The sequence below is a fragment of the Dunckerocampus dactyliophorus genome, chromosome 13, assembly GCF_027744805.1.
Source record: "Dunckerocampus dactyliophorus isolate RoL2022-P2 chromosome 13, RoL_Ddac_1.1, whole genome shotgun sequence".
NCBI lineage: Eukaryota > Metazoa > Chordata > Actinopteri > Syngnathiformes > Syngnathidae > Dunckerocampus > Dunckerocampus dactyliophorus.
In genome coordinates this window covers 470,571-485,882 of record NC_072831.1, presented here as the reverse complement: position 1 = coordinate 485,882, position 15,312 = coordinate 470,571, and the positions used below count along the sequence as shown (strand labels likewise).

The 15,312-nt window shown below is 47.7% G+C and overlaps 1 protein-coding gene across 7 annotated transcripts in view; it reads left to right on the top strand.

The window, feature by feature from the left end:
- The window catches only part of slc8a3 (solute carrier family 8 member 3), a 75,757-nt gene that overhangs the window by 7,864 nt on the left and 52,581 nt on the right, over nucleotides 1-15,312 (top strand). For 4 of the 7 annotated variants that reach the window (XM_054796058.1, XM_054796056.1, XM_054796057.1 and 1 more), the window contains one exon: nucleotides 286-2,133. The exons of 2 other annotated variants lie outside the window; for them this stretch is intronic. In XM_054796058.1, the coding sequence (XP_054652033.1) occupies nucleotides 356-2,133 (1,778 nt within the window). In that variant the 5' untranslated portion in view covers nucleotides 286-355. Of the gene's footprint in view, nucleotides 1-285; nucleotides 2,134-15,312 lie in introns of those variants that run through there. One more of the 7 variants, XM_054796062.1, reaches the window with a different exon arrangement.

Sequence of the window (15,312 nt, the reverse complement as noted above, 5' to 3'; positions counted from 1 at the left end):
GTATTCCATGTATGTACTGTATGTATTCCATGTATGTACTGTATGTATTCCATGTATGGATGTATGTATGTATGTATTCCATGTATGTACTGTATGTATTCAATGTCTGGATGTATGTATTCCATGTATGTACTGTATGTATTCCACGTATGGATGTATGTATTCCATGTATGTACTGTATGTATTCCATGTATGTAGGTATGTATTCCATGTACTGTATGTATCTCAATGGGTGCGCCGCACACATGATTTTGAGCGATGGTTTGTGTCCTGTGTTGTGTTCAGGTGTCGGTTGGCATCAAAGTCCAGTTCTGGATCCAAGTGTGGTCAGGACCCTTGAGACCAAGGAGGGTGCATGGAGGGGTCCAGGCCTGTAAGTCCCAGGTGCTGGGCCTGCCTGTGGTTGGGGCTGGTCTTAGTAGCCGTGAATTTCCTTTGCACGGAAACCCGGACCACTCCAAGTCCACTGCTCACCCCGGACAATGGCACCTGCCCGGGGAACTCCAAGTGCAGTCCCGGTATCATCCTGCCCATCTGGTACCCAGAGGATCCCTCCATGGGGGACAAGATTGCACGGGTCATCGTGTATTTTGTGGCCATGATCTACATGTTCCTGGGGGTTTCCATCATCGCCGACCGCTTCATGGCCTCCATCGAGGTCATCACATCGCAGGAGAAGGAAATCGTCATCAAGAGGCCCAACGGGGAGACCACCACAGCCACAATCCGGGTGTGGAACGAGACGGTGTCCAACCTCACCCTCATGGCCTTGGGATCGTCCGCCCCCGAGATCATGCTCTCCGTCATCGAGGTTTGCGGACACGAGTTCAAAGCGGGTGAGCTGGGGCCATCCACCATCGTAGGCAGCGCCGCCTTCAACATGTTCGTCATCATCGGCCTCTGCGTGTCCGTCATTCCCCAAGGGGAGGTCCGCAAGGTCAAGCACCTGCGGGTGTTCTTCATCACGGCCGGCTGGAGCATCTTCGCCTACATCTGGCTCTACATGATCCTGGCCGTATTCTCTCCCAACGAGGTCCAAGTTTGGGAGGGCCTGCTCACTCTCGCCTTCTTCCCCGTTTGCGTGGTCCTCGCCTGGGTGGCCGACCGGCGCCTGCTGTTCTACAAGTTCATGCACAAGAAGTACCGCACAGACAAGCACCGCGGTGTCATCATTGAGACGGAGACGGAGCGCTCCAAGGCGATGGAGATGGATGGCAAGATGGTTAATTCTCACTTCATGGACGGCACCACCGGCAACCTGGTGGGTCTGATTGAAAGCAAAGAGGTGGACGAATCTCGCCGCGACATGATCCGCATCCTCAAGGAGCTCAAGCAGAGGCACCCAGAGAAAGAGGTGGACCAGCTGGTGGAGATGGCAAACTACTACGCTCTCTCGCACCAACAGAAGAGCCGTGCCTTCTACCGCATCCAGGCCACGCGCATGATGACGGGTGCTGGGAATATCCTGAAGAAGCACGTGGCGGAACAGGCCAAGAAGAGCGCCAGCGTGCAGGAGGTGCACGTGGATGAGGCCGAGGAGTACGTCTCCCGTGTGGCCTTCGAGCCCGCCGCATACCAGTGTCTGGAGAACTGCGGCGCCGCCATCCTCAGCATCTCCAGGAAGGGCGGTAACATCAACAAGACCATCTACGTGGATTACAAGACGGAGGATGGCTCGGCCAACGCTGGTGCTGACTACGAGTTCACCGAAGGCACGGTGGTCTTTAAACCCGGGGAGACAGTACGAGAAATTAGCGTCGGCATCATCGATGATGACATCTTTGAGGAGGACGAGCACTTCTTCGTGCGCCTTAGCAACCTGCGCGTGCTGGAGTCCGAGGAGGAGTTGCTGTCCGCCAACAGCCTCCCCTACCCGAAGGCCATGCTGGGCTTCCCCGCCGTCGCCACTGTGACTATCCTGGATGACGACCACGCCGGCATCTTCACCTTCGAGAGCAGCACGGCGCACGTTAGCGAAAGCATCTGTGTCATGGAAGTGAAGGTGCTGAGGACTTCCGGCGCCAGGGGGACGGTCATTGTGCCGTATCGCACACTGGAAGGACTCGCCAAGGGGGGAGGTGAGGACTTCGAGGACACGTACGGCGAGCTGGAGTTCAAGAACGATGAGACCTGGTAAGACGGCACTTGTGCTCTTAACGTCCATTGATTACAAAGAGGAAACATCTTGATTTTGTTGGCTTTGCCGTTTTTCTTTGGTGTTCCGTCCCCTCGTGAGCGGTGTCCTTCCTTTAGTGAAAATCTTCCACGTCTAGCCGCGGTGTTTATTCAACAGAGACCACGTGGCGTTGGTTGGAAGCGGGAGATCATTGGAGAGATGTTGTTTCTTTCCTGAATGTATACAGAACACATTCATGCCTAACTTTAACAATGTTTTGGAGTGCATGAGAAAGTGGAGAGGCTGTCTTCCACTACATGCTCATTTATCAGCACGTCCAGCAGGGTGTCCAAACATTTTCCCCCAATGAGGGCCACATAGTGAAATGAAAGGATGCAACTTTAATATGTTGTAAGATATGATAACAAGATATACTGTATGTACAGCATATCAAGAAAAAAGGGCATCTCAGCTTTGTCAGAGAGGTGAAAAACATAATTGCAACTTCACTCTTTGCTCTTTTGTTTCAAATTTTTGCTGTAGGTGGTGTAGGTGGTGTGGGTGGTGTGGTGTATGTGGTGTAGTTGGTGTAGGTGGTGTGGGTGGTGTATGTGGTGTAGTTGGTGTAGGTGGTGTGGGTGGTGTGGGTGGTGTGGGTGGTGTGGTTGGTGTAGGTGGTGTAGGTGGTGTGGGTGGTGTAGTTGGTGTAGGTGGTGTAGGTGATGTGGGTGGTGTAGGTGGTGTAGGTGGTGTAGGTGGTGTACTGTAGTTGATGTAGGTGGTGTATGTGGTGTAGGTGGTGTAGGTGGTGTAGTTGGTGTGGGTGGTGTAGGAGGTGTATGTGGTGTACTGTAGTTGGTGTAGGTGGTGTAGTTGGTGTAGGTGAGGTAGGTGGTGTAGTTGATGTAGGTGGTGTATGTGGTGTGGGTGGTGTAGGTGGTGTAGTTGGTGTAGGTGGTGTAGGTGGTGTATGTGGTGTGGGTGGTGTACTGTAGTTGATGTAGGTGGTGTAGACGATGTAGGTGGTGTAGGTGGTGTGGGTGGTGTAGTAGGTGTAGGTGGTGTGGGTGGTGTACTGTAGTTGGTATAGGTGGTGTAGGTGGTGTAGTTGGTGTGGGTGGTGTATGTGGTGTATGTGAGGTGGGTGGTGTACTGTAGTTGGTGTAGGTGGTGTATGTGGTGTACTGTATGTGGTTTTTTGTGGTGTGGGTGGTGTAGGTGGTGTATGTGGTGTAGGTGGCATAGGTGCTGTGGGTGGTGTAGGTGGTTTAGTTGGTGTAGTTGGTGTGGGTGGTGTACTGTAGTTGGTGTAGGTGGTGTATGTGCTGTACTGTATGTGGTGTATGTGGTGTGGGTGGTGTAGGTGGTGTATGTGGTGTAGGTAGCGTAGGTGCTGTGGGTGGTGTAGGTGGTGTAGGTGGTGTAGGTGGCGTAGGTGCTGTGGGTGGTGGAGTTGGTGTAGGTGGTGTGGGTGGTGTACTGTATAAGGTGTAGGTAGTGTAGGTGTGTAGTTGGTGTAGGTGGTGTAAGTGGTTTAGTTGGTGTAGTTGATGTGGGTGGTGTATGTGGTGTGGGTGGTGTACTGTAGTTGGTGTAGGTGGTGTATGTGGTGTACTGTATGTGGTGTATGTGTTGTGGGTGGTGTAGGTGGTGTATGTGGTGTAGGTGGTGTAGGTGCTGTGGGTGGTGTAGGTGGCGTAGGTGCTGTGGGTGGTGTAGGTGGTGTATGTGGTGTAGGTGGTGTATGTAATGAAGGTGTAGTTGGTGAAGGTGGTGTAGGTGGTGTAATTGGTGTGGGTGGTGTATGTGGTGTATGTGGTGTGGGTGGTGTACTGTAGTTGGTGTAGGTGGTGTATGTGGTGTACTGTATGTGGTGTATGTGGTGTGGGTGGTGTAGGTGGTGTATGTGGTGTAGGTGGTGTAGGTGGCGTAGGTGCTGTGGGTGGTGTAGGTGGTGTATGTGGTGTAGGTGGTGTATGTAATGAAGGTGTAGTTGGTGAAGGTGGTGTAGGTGGTGTAGTTGGTGTATGTGGTGTGGGTGGTGTAGGTGGTGTAGTTGGTGTAGGTGGTGTAGGTGGTGTAGGTGGTGTACTGTAGTTGATTTAGGTGGTGTAGGTGGTGTGGGTGGTGTAGTGGTGTAGGTGGTGTAGGTGGTGTGGGTGGTGTAGTGGTGTAGGTGGTGTAGTTGGTGTGGGTGGTTAAGTTGGTATGGGTGGTGTATGTGGTGTATGTGGTGTGGGTGGTGTACTGTAGTTGGTGTCGGTGGTGTACTGTATGTGGTGTATGTGGTGTGGGTGGTATACTGTATGTGGTGTGGGTGGTGTAGGTGGTGTATGTGGTGTAGGTGCTGTGGGTGGTGTAGGTGGTACTTGTTTTGCAAGGAACATGGTGGATTTTATCAAACAGCCGGGCTGTGTCCTCGTCCTGTGTCATCCTTTTTTTGTCTGGTTTCAAGAAGCGATGCTATCGGATGCTCGCGTGTGGACGAAATTGCTTCTTGGGAAATATTGATCCCCCCCAAGGGCGAGCAGAATATGAATCAAATTAACACGTGTACGTGTACACGTGGGATCCTGGAGGAGGCCCAGGGGAGAGACCGTTGGGGGAGATGGGAGGTTGATTGCAGGTGGGAGCATCAGGGTGATCAGCAAGCTGCTGGGGCCGGCCGCCTTCCTGTTGGGGACGTATCTTGATTTATGCGACAGAAACTTGTTGGAGCCTGAAGATGACATGTATTCTTGTCACTGCGAGGGGTTCCTCCTCTGTGGATCACTCCCCTTTGCTGCAAGTTTCAGCAGACTGGATGACATCTTCTACCGTCCCATGATAAATACTCCCCCTCCCGCTACACCAAACGTCCATTTGCTACACTTTTATGGCCTTTCCATACTGCTTTTTCATACACCTTACTTATGAACACACCAGGGCTCCAATCATGTTAAAATCTGTTTTCACAAGGTGGTTTTCTATGTCGTATACGTCTTATTTTCTCTTATTATGTCTACTATATTGGGTAATAGGAGTGTAAAGGTGACTATAGGGGTGTTATGTCATGTCTAGAGGGCTCTAATCATGTTAAAAAGTGTATTTAGAAGGTGGTAAACAGGTTTTCTATGTCTTATTTTCTCTTATGATGTCTACAATGTTGGCTAATAGGAGTGTAAAGGTGCTAACATACGTGTCCTCCTGTCCCGCTCTGTCATGGTACTCCATTGTCACATGTGATGTCGCCATCTACTATGTTGGACAGGTGCAGCATATGTAGATCATGCTGCTTGGACGCGCATGTCCAGTAGAGCTTACTCCAAGCCAGGGTGTCCAATCATTAGTGAAAAATGAAAGAATGCAACTAAAATAACTCCTAAAATGACATTATTTTTCATCATAATATTAGCAGTTTATTCTTCTGAAAGTGGTGTAATATTTAGGGTTAGGGTTATATATATATTTTGGCTCCATTGTGGTACAATTGCAGCTGTTTTTTCATTTTCCAACTATTTTATTATTATTTTTTTCCCTAACCCTATTTTATTTTATATTATTTCCTTCTCGTAATTAGGACTTTATTCACATAATATTTTGGCTTTATTGTCATAACAGTACAACTTTATTTGAAACCAAATTTTCAAAAAATGAAAAAACTTGATTTCATCAAAACTGAATTAATAATACAAAAAAACCTGTTCCCCATAACATTAAAACTTATAACGGCAAACTAATGATGTCTTTTTGATTGAATCTGTCAACATTGTGCCACTGGGTGTTTAACTTCCTAACAGGCAGGCCCCAGTCAGTCAGAGTCCACAATCGCACATCCAGCTCAAGAATTGTGAGCACTGGGACCCCACAGGGGTGTGTGCTGAGTCCACTCCTCTACACGCTCTTCACCTACGATTGCGTGGCCTCCCAGAACAACACCAGCATCATTAAATTTGCGGATGACACTACAGTCATCGGACTGATCACTGGTGGTGTTGAAACATCATACAGAAGAGAGGTGGCGGACCTCATAGCTTGGTGTCGTGATAACAATCTCCTTCTCAACACAGATAAGACTAAAGAGATGATCATCGACCCAAGAACAAGGGAAAAGGAGCCGCATAGACCCCTGTTTATTGATGAGACTGAGGTGGAGAGGGTGAAAACCTTCAAGTTCCTTGGCACACACATCAGCGAGGACCTCACCTGGTCTCACAACACCCAACAAATTCTGAAGAAGTCCCAAAGGAGACTGTACTTCCTGAGAAGACTGAGGAAATTTGGCATGTCCACCACAATCCTGAGTTGCTTCTACAGATGCACTATGGAAAGTGTCCTTACCGCCTCCATCACTGTTTGGTACGGTAACTGTACAACACGTGATAGGAAGGCACTCCAGCGGGTGATCAAGACCTCACAGAACATTGTTGGGGCAGCCCTCCCTTCTGAACCACCAGTTTTAACACCAGACAATAAAACTCTCTTGAATCTTGAATCTCTTGAATCTAAACGGACGTTATTTTTCCTCATAGTATTCTTGTAAAATGGTGACTTTTTCCTCATCAACTGCTGTGAATAAATGTGCAATACTGTTGGCTGGTAAACGGGAAACGTTTTCCAATAGGAGCGAGTGTGTAGAATCAGCATTTCACTGACAAAGCACGTATGTGTTGCTCGCATAATGTGCCGCTGCAAATTCGAGCGTTATCGCCTCATCTTCATGCATGATGAGCATCACCATGTTGGCGCCTGTTGCATTTTTCATGCGTCCTGCATTCATGCATGTGCTTAATAAGTGCATGAGTTCCGTGTGCAGCGCGAGACATGGTTGAAATGTTCATGGAAGAGCGTGCCTGCAGTCGTCAGGCTGACACGTGCGCTCTGTGTTTCTGTAAATGCTGCTTATTATTCCAAACTGCTGCTCAGCTAAGCGGTGCAATAAACGCACTCCGGTGTTGACGCAAATCCTTTCTTTTCCTCTCCGTTCATCCGCTCTGATGTCAGGTTTTGTAGAAAACGGCAAACACTGTTCGGGGACTTGCTGACAAATCCCCGGGAAACGTCCATCACGACGTGCTCCCGGATGTTCCCCGGACTCACGGGAGCATTTTCATACGCCAGGGGTGCCCAAAGTGCAGCTTGGGGGCCGTTTGTGTCCTGTGGCTATTTTATATTGGCCCGCGGCACATTCCAAAAATATCATTTACCAAGAAAACGACAAAAAAACAAAAAAACAAAAGCAGAAATGGAAATTCGGTCGTCATTTTACAAGAATGAGATGTGGATAGGGCTGCACGGTGGTCTGGTGGTTAGCAGATGGAGATGGGAAGACCTGGGTTGGATTCTCCCTTGGGCATTTCTGTGTGGAGTTTGCATGTTCTCCCCGTGTGTGGGGGGGTTTTCTGGGTACTCCGGTTTCCTCCCACATTCCAAAAACATGCATGTTAGCTTCATTGGAGACTCTACATTGTCCATAGGTATGAATGTGAGTGTTTGTCTATATGTGCCCTGTGATTGGCTGGCCACCAGTCCAGGGTGTACCCCACCTGTCGCCCAAAGTCAGCTGGGATAGGCTCCCGCGACCCTAATGAGGATGAAGCAGCATAGAAAATGGATGGATGGATGGATATGTAGACAGAAGAACAGATGTTGTGTGGAGTCCATCCATCCATTTTCTATACCGCTTCTCCTCATTAGGGTCGCAGGGGCATGCTGGAGCCTATCCCAGCTGACTTCGGGCGACAGGCGGGGTACACCCAATGGCAGGGCACATACGGACGTTTTACAAAACTAAAGTCCAAATATTAAGAGAAAAAAGTCATATTTTGTGAGAATAATTTCCAAATATGAGGAAAAGGAATCTGATTTTAGTCACATGAAGTTGAAATATGTTTTCTTCAAGTCGGAATATTACGGGAAGCAAGAAAACAATGAACATGAGGTTGCGGTAAAAGTTGTGTTCTTGTCAAATTGCTGCTGATGTGTTTATTTTTCTTGTTAAAGGATATCTTTACAATGCTGCGTGGGCCACCCGTGCCCTCCGGGGTAGTTTAAGAGCGCCCCCCTGTGGTGGGTTTGTCACAGGCAATACGGCACGTGTGCACGTTTTGACACATTTGATGTGCGGCGCTTCAGGAGTAGAAAGAAAGCAAAGAAGATGAAGAGGAGGTACACTTGACTTGACTCTCTTGTTGAAAGGAACTTTGGAGCACGATCTGCATCCATGATCGTATCAGGATGCTTTGACCTTGGCAGAGGCATAGTTTTCCTTGGCGGAGGTCAAAGCAGGCGCGGCTTTGAGAGGACGAAGCAATCGCGCTTTGAGCCGCAGAAGACAAGGCAGCTGTTTGCTCCCAGGAGGCGCGCGTGTTTAACAAGCGCTGATGGATCCATAAACGAATGAGTGCTGTGCAGCCCAATTAGCTTACATTTGCGGAAACGTGTTCCCATTTTACGCCGCTTTTACTTTGCACCTTTTTTCCTGTGCTTCTGCCTCGTCTGACCTCCTTTCTCCGGACGCGGTGACTGACACGACACATGTTCATGCTCGTCAGCAAAACTGCTGAGCGCTCAGCTTTTGCCCTGCTAGAACTTTCCCAGACGTCCCGGAATAGACCCGCCAGCTTCACCTGACCCCCACCCTGGTGTGTTCACGCCGGATTCTCTTCTGCCAAAACAGCAAAAACAAAACAACAGAAAAATGTGAAAATCAGAAGGCATTTTACAAGAATAAGTCAAAATATGACAAGGAAAAGCTTGCCATTGTACTGCCATGTCCTACGAGAAAATAAAGGACATTTCCCAAAAAAATGTTCCAGCCGTGGACATTTCCCTCATTTTCCAGGAAATTTTCCTTATTTTCTGGAAAGGTTTCCTTGTTTTCCAGAAATGTCTTTGCATTTTTTCCCTTTGTTTTCGGAACATTTCACGTACTTTCCACATAAATTCCCTTCTTTTCCAGAATTTGTTCTTGTTTTCTAGAAAAAAATCATTTTTTCCCCCTGGAAACGTATCTTTTTTCCAAACAATTTCCCTTATTTCTGAAAAGGTTCTTATTTCATTGGATGGGAAACAAATTCCTTATTTTCAGGAAATGTCTTTTCTTTTCAGGAAACTTTCCTTTATTTTCCAGAAAATGACCTTCATTTTCCTTTAATTCCTGGAAATGTTCCTGTATTCAAGATGAAGTTAGGGTTCTATTAGGGTTATGTTTATATTAGGGTTAGGGTTAGGGTTTGCACGGTGGTCTAGTGGTTAGCACGTTGGCCAACACAGTCACAGCCTGGAGATGGGAAGACCTGGGTTGGATTCTCCCTTGGGCATTTCTGTGTGGAGTTTGCATGTTCTCCCCGTGTGTGGGGGGGTTTTCTGGGTACTCCGGTTTCCTCCCACATTCCAAAAACATGCATGTTAGCTTCATTGGAGACTCTAGATAGTCCATAGGTATGAATGTGAGTGGTTGTCTATATGTGCCCTGCCATTGGCTGGACACCAGTCCAGGGTGTACCCCGCCTGTCGCCCGAGTCGGCTGGGATAGGCTCCAGCATACCCGCCACCCTAGTGAGGATAAGCGGCATAGAAGATGATGGATGGATGGATGGATGGATGGATGGGTATATAATAATACACCAGATATTCCCACATATCAGCTTTGACTTTGAAAAGCGTGATGGGCGTGTTTGCTTGTTTTCTGACAGGTCGCGTAGCCAATCAGGAAGTGTTTGCTTCCTGGTCATGTGGTCCGTGTACGACCCGACCCGTGACCCCATTCACTGAAACGACGCGCTTCACATCAACCCACTCGGGAGATGATCATGTTTGTATGTTTGTGGACATTGAGGAACGTTCAACGTTATTTGAACGGAACGTTCAAGTGGCAACCTGGAGATTTGCTCTGTCACGTCAAACCTTCTATCTCGGAATAAAAAGGCGGAATTTAAATACGTGTGATTAAAAATCCCATTCATGATTCATGGAAAAATAATCGAGCGATGAATCTGTTGAAATGATTCCATGATCGGGATCAGTCTTTTTTGTGGATTTTTGTACAACCTGTTGGAAGCTTGTCCTGTATTTTTTTGTGGCGTTTTGTGCACAAATGCCGAAAATGCTCCTATCTCGCAATGTGAAAGAATCCTTGAAAATATTCCGGATGATCCGGATCATCCCCAAAATGTGCACACATCCCACCACATCGTGAGCGAGATCGATGAGTTGGCTGCGATGTACGCACGTTTCACTCGAGTGTTGCGAATCTTTCCCCGTGACTACAGTAGCTCTGCTAGTGCTAATGCTAGCGCTGCTAATGCTATTTACATCCATTCTGGTACCCAGTCAGGCTGCGCTACGGCAACCCTCTGGCCGGCAGCCAGGCTCCCGCATTGTTTAAGAGACGCTCGCTCGTCTTGCAATACCCGGCGCAGGTCATACGATCCATTCTTCTCAGGACTGATGGACGAGAAGAGTCTTTGAAGGAAGACTTGGACTGATCATTTCCCTTATCTTCCATTTGAATGTACATCACAAACATCGTTTCACCAGGAAACTTAAACAACAGCAAACATGTCAAAATAAAAATCAGCAGTCACTGCACAGGAATCAAGCCAAAATATGAAGAGGAGAAAAAGTGCTCATTTTAGGAGAAGAACGCTGGCGTATTACGAGGGGAAATGAGTCATATTAGTAGCGTGAAGCTGAGATAGAAAAAAGACTTTCTCATTTTCCAAAAGTGGGAATAAGATGGGGACTCCTCAGGGGCCTCCGTGGCGACCACCGGTTTGGACGTCAACTTTGACTGGCTGATTTGCTTTCTGTTCCTCCAATCAATTTCTTTAGCTGACATTTCCTGAATTGGCCACTTGGGGCAGCATTGCATCATCTTATTGCTGCAAAAACAAGATCAGTCATTTCAATACTGAAAGTAAATCCCTTCTTTTCGGCAAATTTATCCTCTTTTTCTGGAAAATTTCCTTTATTTTCCAGAAAACACCAGGAGGATTTTCCGGATAATTTTGCAGAATTTAAAAAATTTTTTATTTTTGTCTTATCTTGTAAAATGTTGTCTTATTTCTTTCAAATGTAGCCTTTTTTCCCGAGGAAATGTCTTTGGTTTTCCAGAAGATGTGTCTTATTTTCCCCCTTTAGAAAATCCCTTCCTTCTGGAAAATGTCTCATTGTTTCCATCAACATTTTTTCATCAATTTTCATTTTCCTGAAAAACCCCCTTATTTCTTCAAAATGTTACTTATTGTCAAGAAAATGGGTTTTAACCCCCCCACCCCCCAAAAAACCCTCTATTTCAAGAACATGTCCCTTCTTTTCCAGAAAATGTATCTTATTTTTAAAAAACAACCCTCATATTTCTGGAAAGGTTGCCATATTTTCTAAAAAATATTCATTTTTCGGAAAAATAGTCTTATTTTTGGAAAATGTCCCTCATTTTCAAGGAATATTTTTTTTAATCCTTTATTTTGGAAAAATGTGTCTTATCTTCCAGCAAATGTGTTTTATTTAAGAAAGCCTGATTGGTGGGAAATGTGTCTTATTTTGAAGGAAATGTTCCAACCTAATATTGAACTTCCTGCCCATGGCGGCCATGTTTGTTGTGTTGGAGAAACAAAGTCAAGTCAAGCTGTGAGGTTACGAAAGCTACGTCAACGTCAGCCGCCCGGGGATTGAACTCGCAGGCGAGCAGATCCAGCGGACCACTGCGCCCCCTGCTGGCTAGCATCGTGCTAGCTTGTCTTCGACTCGCCACGCCCCCTTCGGGAAGCCGTGACGCTGCTCCGCTGCGTGGTCACCTATAGCAACTGCACCCAATCTGCATACGCATGAATGTGCCCCCCCACACCCCCACCACTGCCTTTTAGTGTGTGTGTGTGTGTTAATGTGCACACTGGGTTATTTTTAGCGTGTTACATAAAGAGGGTGAGACTGGGGGGGAAATAAAAAAAGCATCCTTTTTCTCTCCTTGCTAGCTAACGCGCCTTCGACTCCATCTTGGCTCCTTCCGTGCAAAGCCACGGGGGGGGGGGGGGTCAGGGTGAGAGCCGTAAAAGAGAAGACGTTGTTGTGGCCACGTGCATTCTTACATGATGTGACGTATTCTGACGTATTCGAGGTGTTTGTGGATGTTAGAGTGTTTATTGACGGTGTTGAGATCGACACCTCACGTGATCGACGCCCACGTGAGGCGCAGTATGGCGGGAAACATGCACGCGTCCTCCCGCTCGTGCGCTTTGTCAAACCCTGGCGTGATGCTATTTATAGCCGCGCTCTCATTAGCCCCCTCTCACGTAAACACTCGTTAGCCGCCGTGCCGCCTTCATCACGCCTCGTGAGGGCTCACCTGCTCAGCAGGCATTTATTCAGGGGAGGAATAATCATTATCATTAAAAAAAAGTCCCTTATTTTCCAGAAAACGTCTGTTCTTTCATGCCCCCCCGACCCCACCCCCCATTCAACACCAACATTTCAACTTGTTTTTCAGAAAATGTCTCATTTCTTTCATTTTTCGGTAACATTTGAGAAAAAGTTAGTAGGTAGTGTGTCCCTTCCTGTCCAAGGTGTCCATACCTGCTGCCTTTGTGTCCATCCTAGCCCAAGATGAAGATCAGCTATCGACAAAGCAAAAACGTACGTAGAACCTTCCTTGGTGGAGGTCATCGTTGTTGCCACACAAGTGTGAGACGTGCACCTTGATGGACAGTCTTTTGCGGTCACCTGACTGCCGTATCTTCTTTGCACATGCGTAGTCGTAGCATTAGTAGTACTTAGTAGTACTTGGTGTATTTGTCCTTTCCAGACGTTGTCTCTGGCAGGGCAGGACTTGCACTCACAACCTTGCTGCCAACAGCAGCTTCAGCAGATCTCATTGCTAACACCTTCCGCTGCTGCCAATGTCGTATACTTGTCGTATACGTATACGCTATATGTCGTATACGCTAAAGCGTGTTGACGGGGACTTTAGCCAACGCCTTGCGGCTACGAGACGAGACGGACACGTGTCAACACCTGCTCGGAGCACCACTTCCTACCCTTGTGGTCCCGTAGCGATAGCAAACTTCGAGGATGTTTTCTTAGTCAGCAACAATCCGCTTTGTAAACATTAGCATGCAAAGTTCATTAGCAAGCTCCTAGCTACAGTATGTTGACGTGATATAGCTACTGTCACCTGGTTAGTATCAGTGTGCTACACAAAATTGAGCAAGGTTGGTCATAGCTTTAGCATTAATTTTGTTAGCGCTGCTGAGCTACCCGCAGTGTCCAGTTGGTTCATGGTAGCGAGCTCCCTGCAAGTTTTACAGGTAGTTAGCACAGGCAAGCTTGGTAATATTAGCACGCTACCATCAAGGTTGTTAGCATTACCAAGCCACCTGCAGGATTTGTAAGTGGTCAACACTAGCAAGTTACCATCACTTTGTTGACATTTGCAAGTTTTCGAGGTCATTATAGGTGGAAAATATGTGCTGACTCGCCGCCATGAGTGTGGACGGCACCATAACGGTGGGAAATGTTAGCAACATGGTGGGGAATATTAGCATCATAGTGGGGGATGTTAGCATCATGTCGAAGGACGTCAGCATCATGGTGGGGGATGTTAGCATCTTCGTGGTGGATGTTAGCATCATGTTGGAGGACGTCAGCATCATGGCAGGGGATGTTAGCATCTTGGTGGTGGATGTTAGCGTGGTGGATGTTAGCATGGTGGTGTAAGCATCATGGTGGTGAATGTTAACATCATGGTGGTGCATGTTAGCATCATGGTGGTGGATGTTAGCGTTTTGGTGGTGGTGGATGTTAACATGGTGGTGTTAGCATCATGGTGGTTAATGTTAGCATGGTGGTGTTAGCATCATGGTGGTGGATGTTAGAGGATGTTAGCATCATGGTGGTGGATATTAGCATGGTGGTGTTAGCATCATGACGGTGGATGTATAGCATCATGTTGGTGAATGTTGACATCATGATGTTAGCATAGTGGTGTTAGCATCTTGGTGAGGGACGTTAGCGTTCTGATCTCAAACGGAATGTATGCTAACTTGAATAATAGTCAGTGTCCAAGGAATGGAGCAAGGTTCCCCAGGCTGGTGGGGTTAGCATGTTTGGTTGCTCCCTGGCAACGGTCTAACTGGCTTCCGGTGCGGTTCGGGTGTTTGGTTCTTACGTGGTCCTGTTGTTTGCTCAGCTGTGAGCGAGAGGCGGCGTTTGCTTGCTAACAGTCGGTGCTGTGTTTATTCCTGTGCTACCTCAGGCCAGGGAAGGCCGGCAGGAATATTAAGCACATGAAAAAAAAACTCAGCTTTGTGCACTGGAATTAGAATTCACAGCCTCTGTGACAGAACCACTGGACTGGATCTGCGGTGAGGCTCCGTGTGGATGAAGCACGGTTGCTATGGGAGACTCCGGTGAGTCGGCAGGCTGACTTGAGCGTGCGGGACAAGGAGGAGGAGGAGGTGTGCCTTCCAAGCAGACAGCATTCCCTGCCAGGAGGCGTCCACGCTTGAAGAAGACGCTGGCACGGCCAGCGTGGCGGCGGAAAATACACAAAATAATCACGTGAGCGGCAGCGGGTGGACGGGAAAGTCACTGACAGCAGAAGGTGCTGACATGATGAATGCCAGGGTTGCCTGCAGACACGTGGAGCCGGGATGGGAGAACGTGCTCAGAAATAGCCACAGGACACGGGCTGGCCGGCCGCACCTCGTGAATAAATGATATCTGTAGTCATGAAATATGTGCATCAAAGCATTCTCAAACTTCAAAACAGCAAAATGCAACCATAAGGCGTTCATTCATAGACCTTGTGGTCATCCGGGATGCCGTCTTTACACTGCCCACCAGGGGGCACTCACAGTAATCTCATTGTAACTGATGGTAGCAACAGTCAAATGCGGTGGTGGTAGTGTGGTGGTCTTCAGGACCTGGAAGACTTGCTGGGATCAATGGAAGCATGAATTCTGATGAAGGAGAATGTTGGTGACCTCAAGCTGGGACCAGTGCATTCAATGGGGGGGGCAACGATTTCCATGTATTCATCTACTGTATATCACAGTGCCACATACTACATGCAGTACATGTACTACGTGTACTACATGGTACATTAGATGTGTTGTAGACAACATGACTGTTCAGAGACGAGGCAGAGGGAGATGCACATCTAAATATAGTCAGGACGCGTCTCTCCAGGGGGCGTGTGTGTGTGTGCGTGTGTGTGT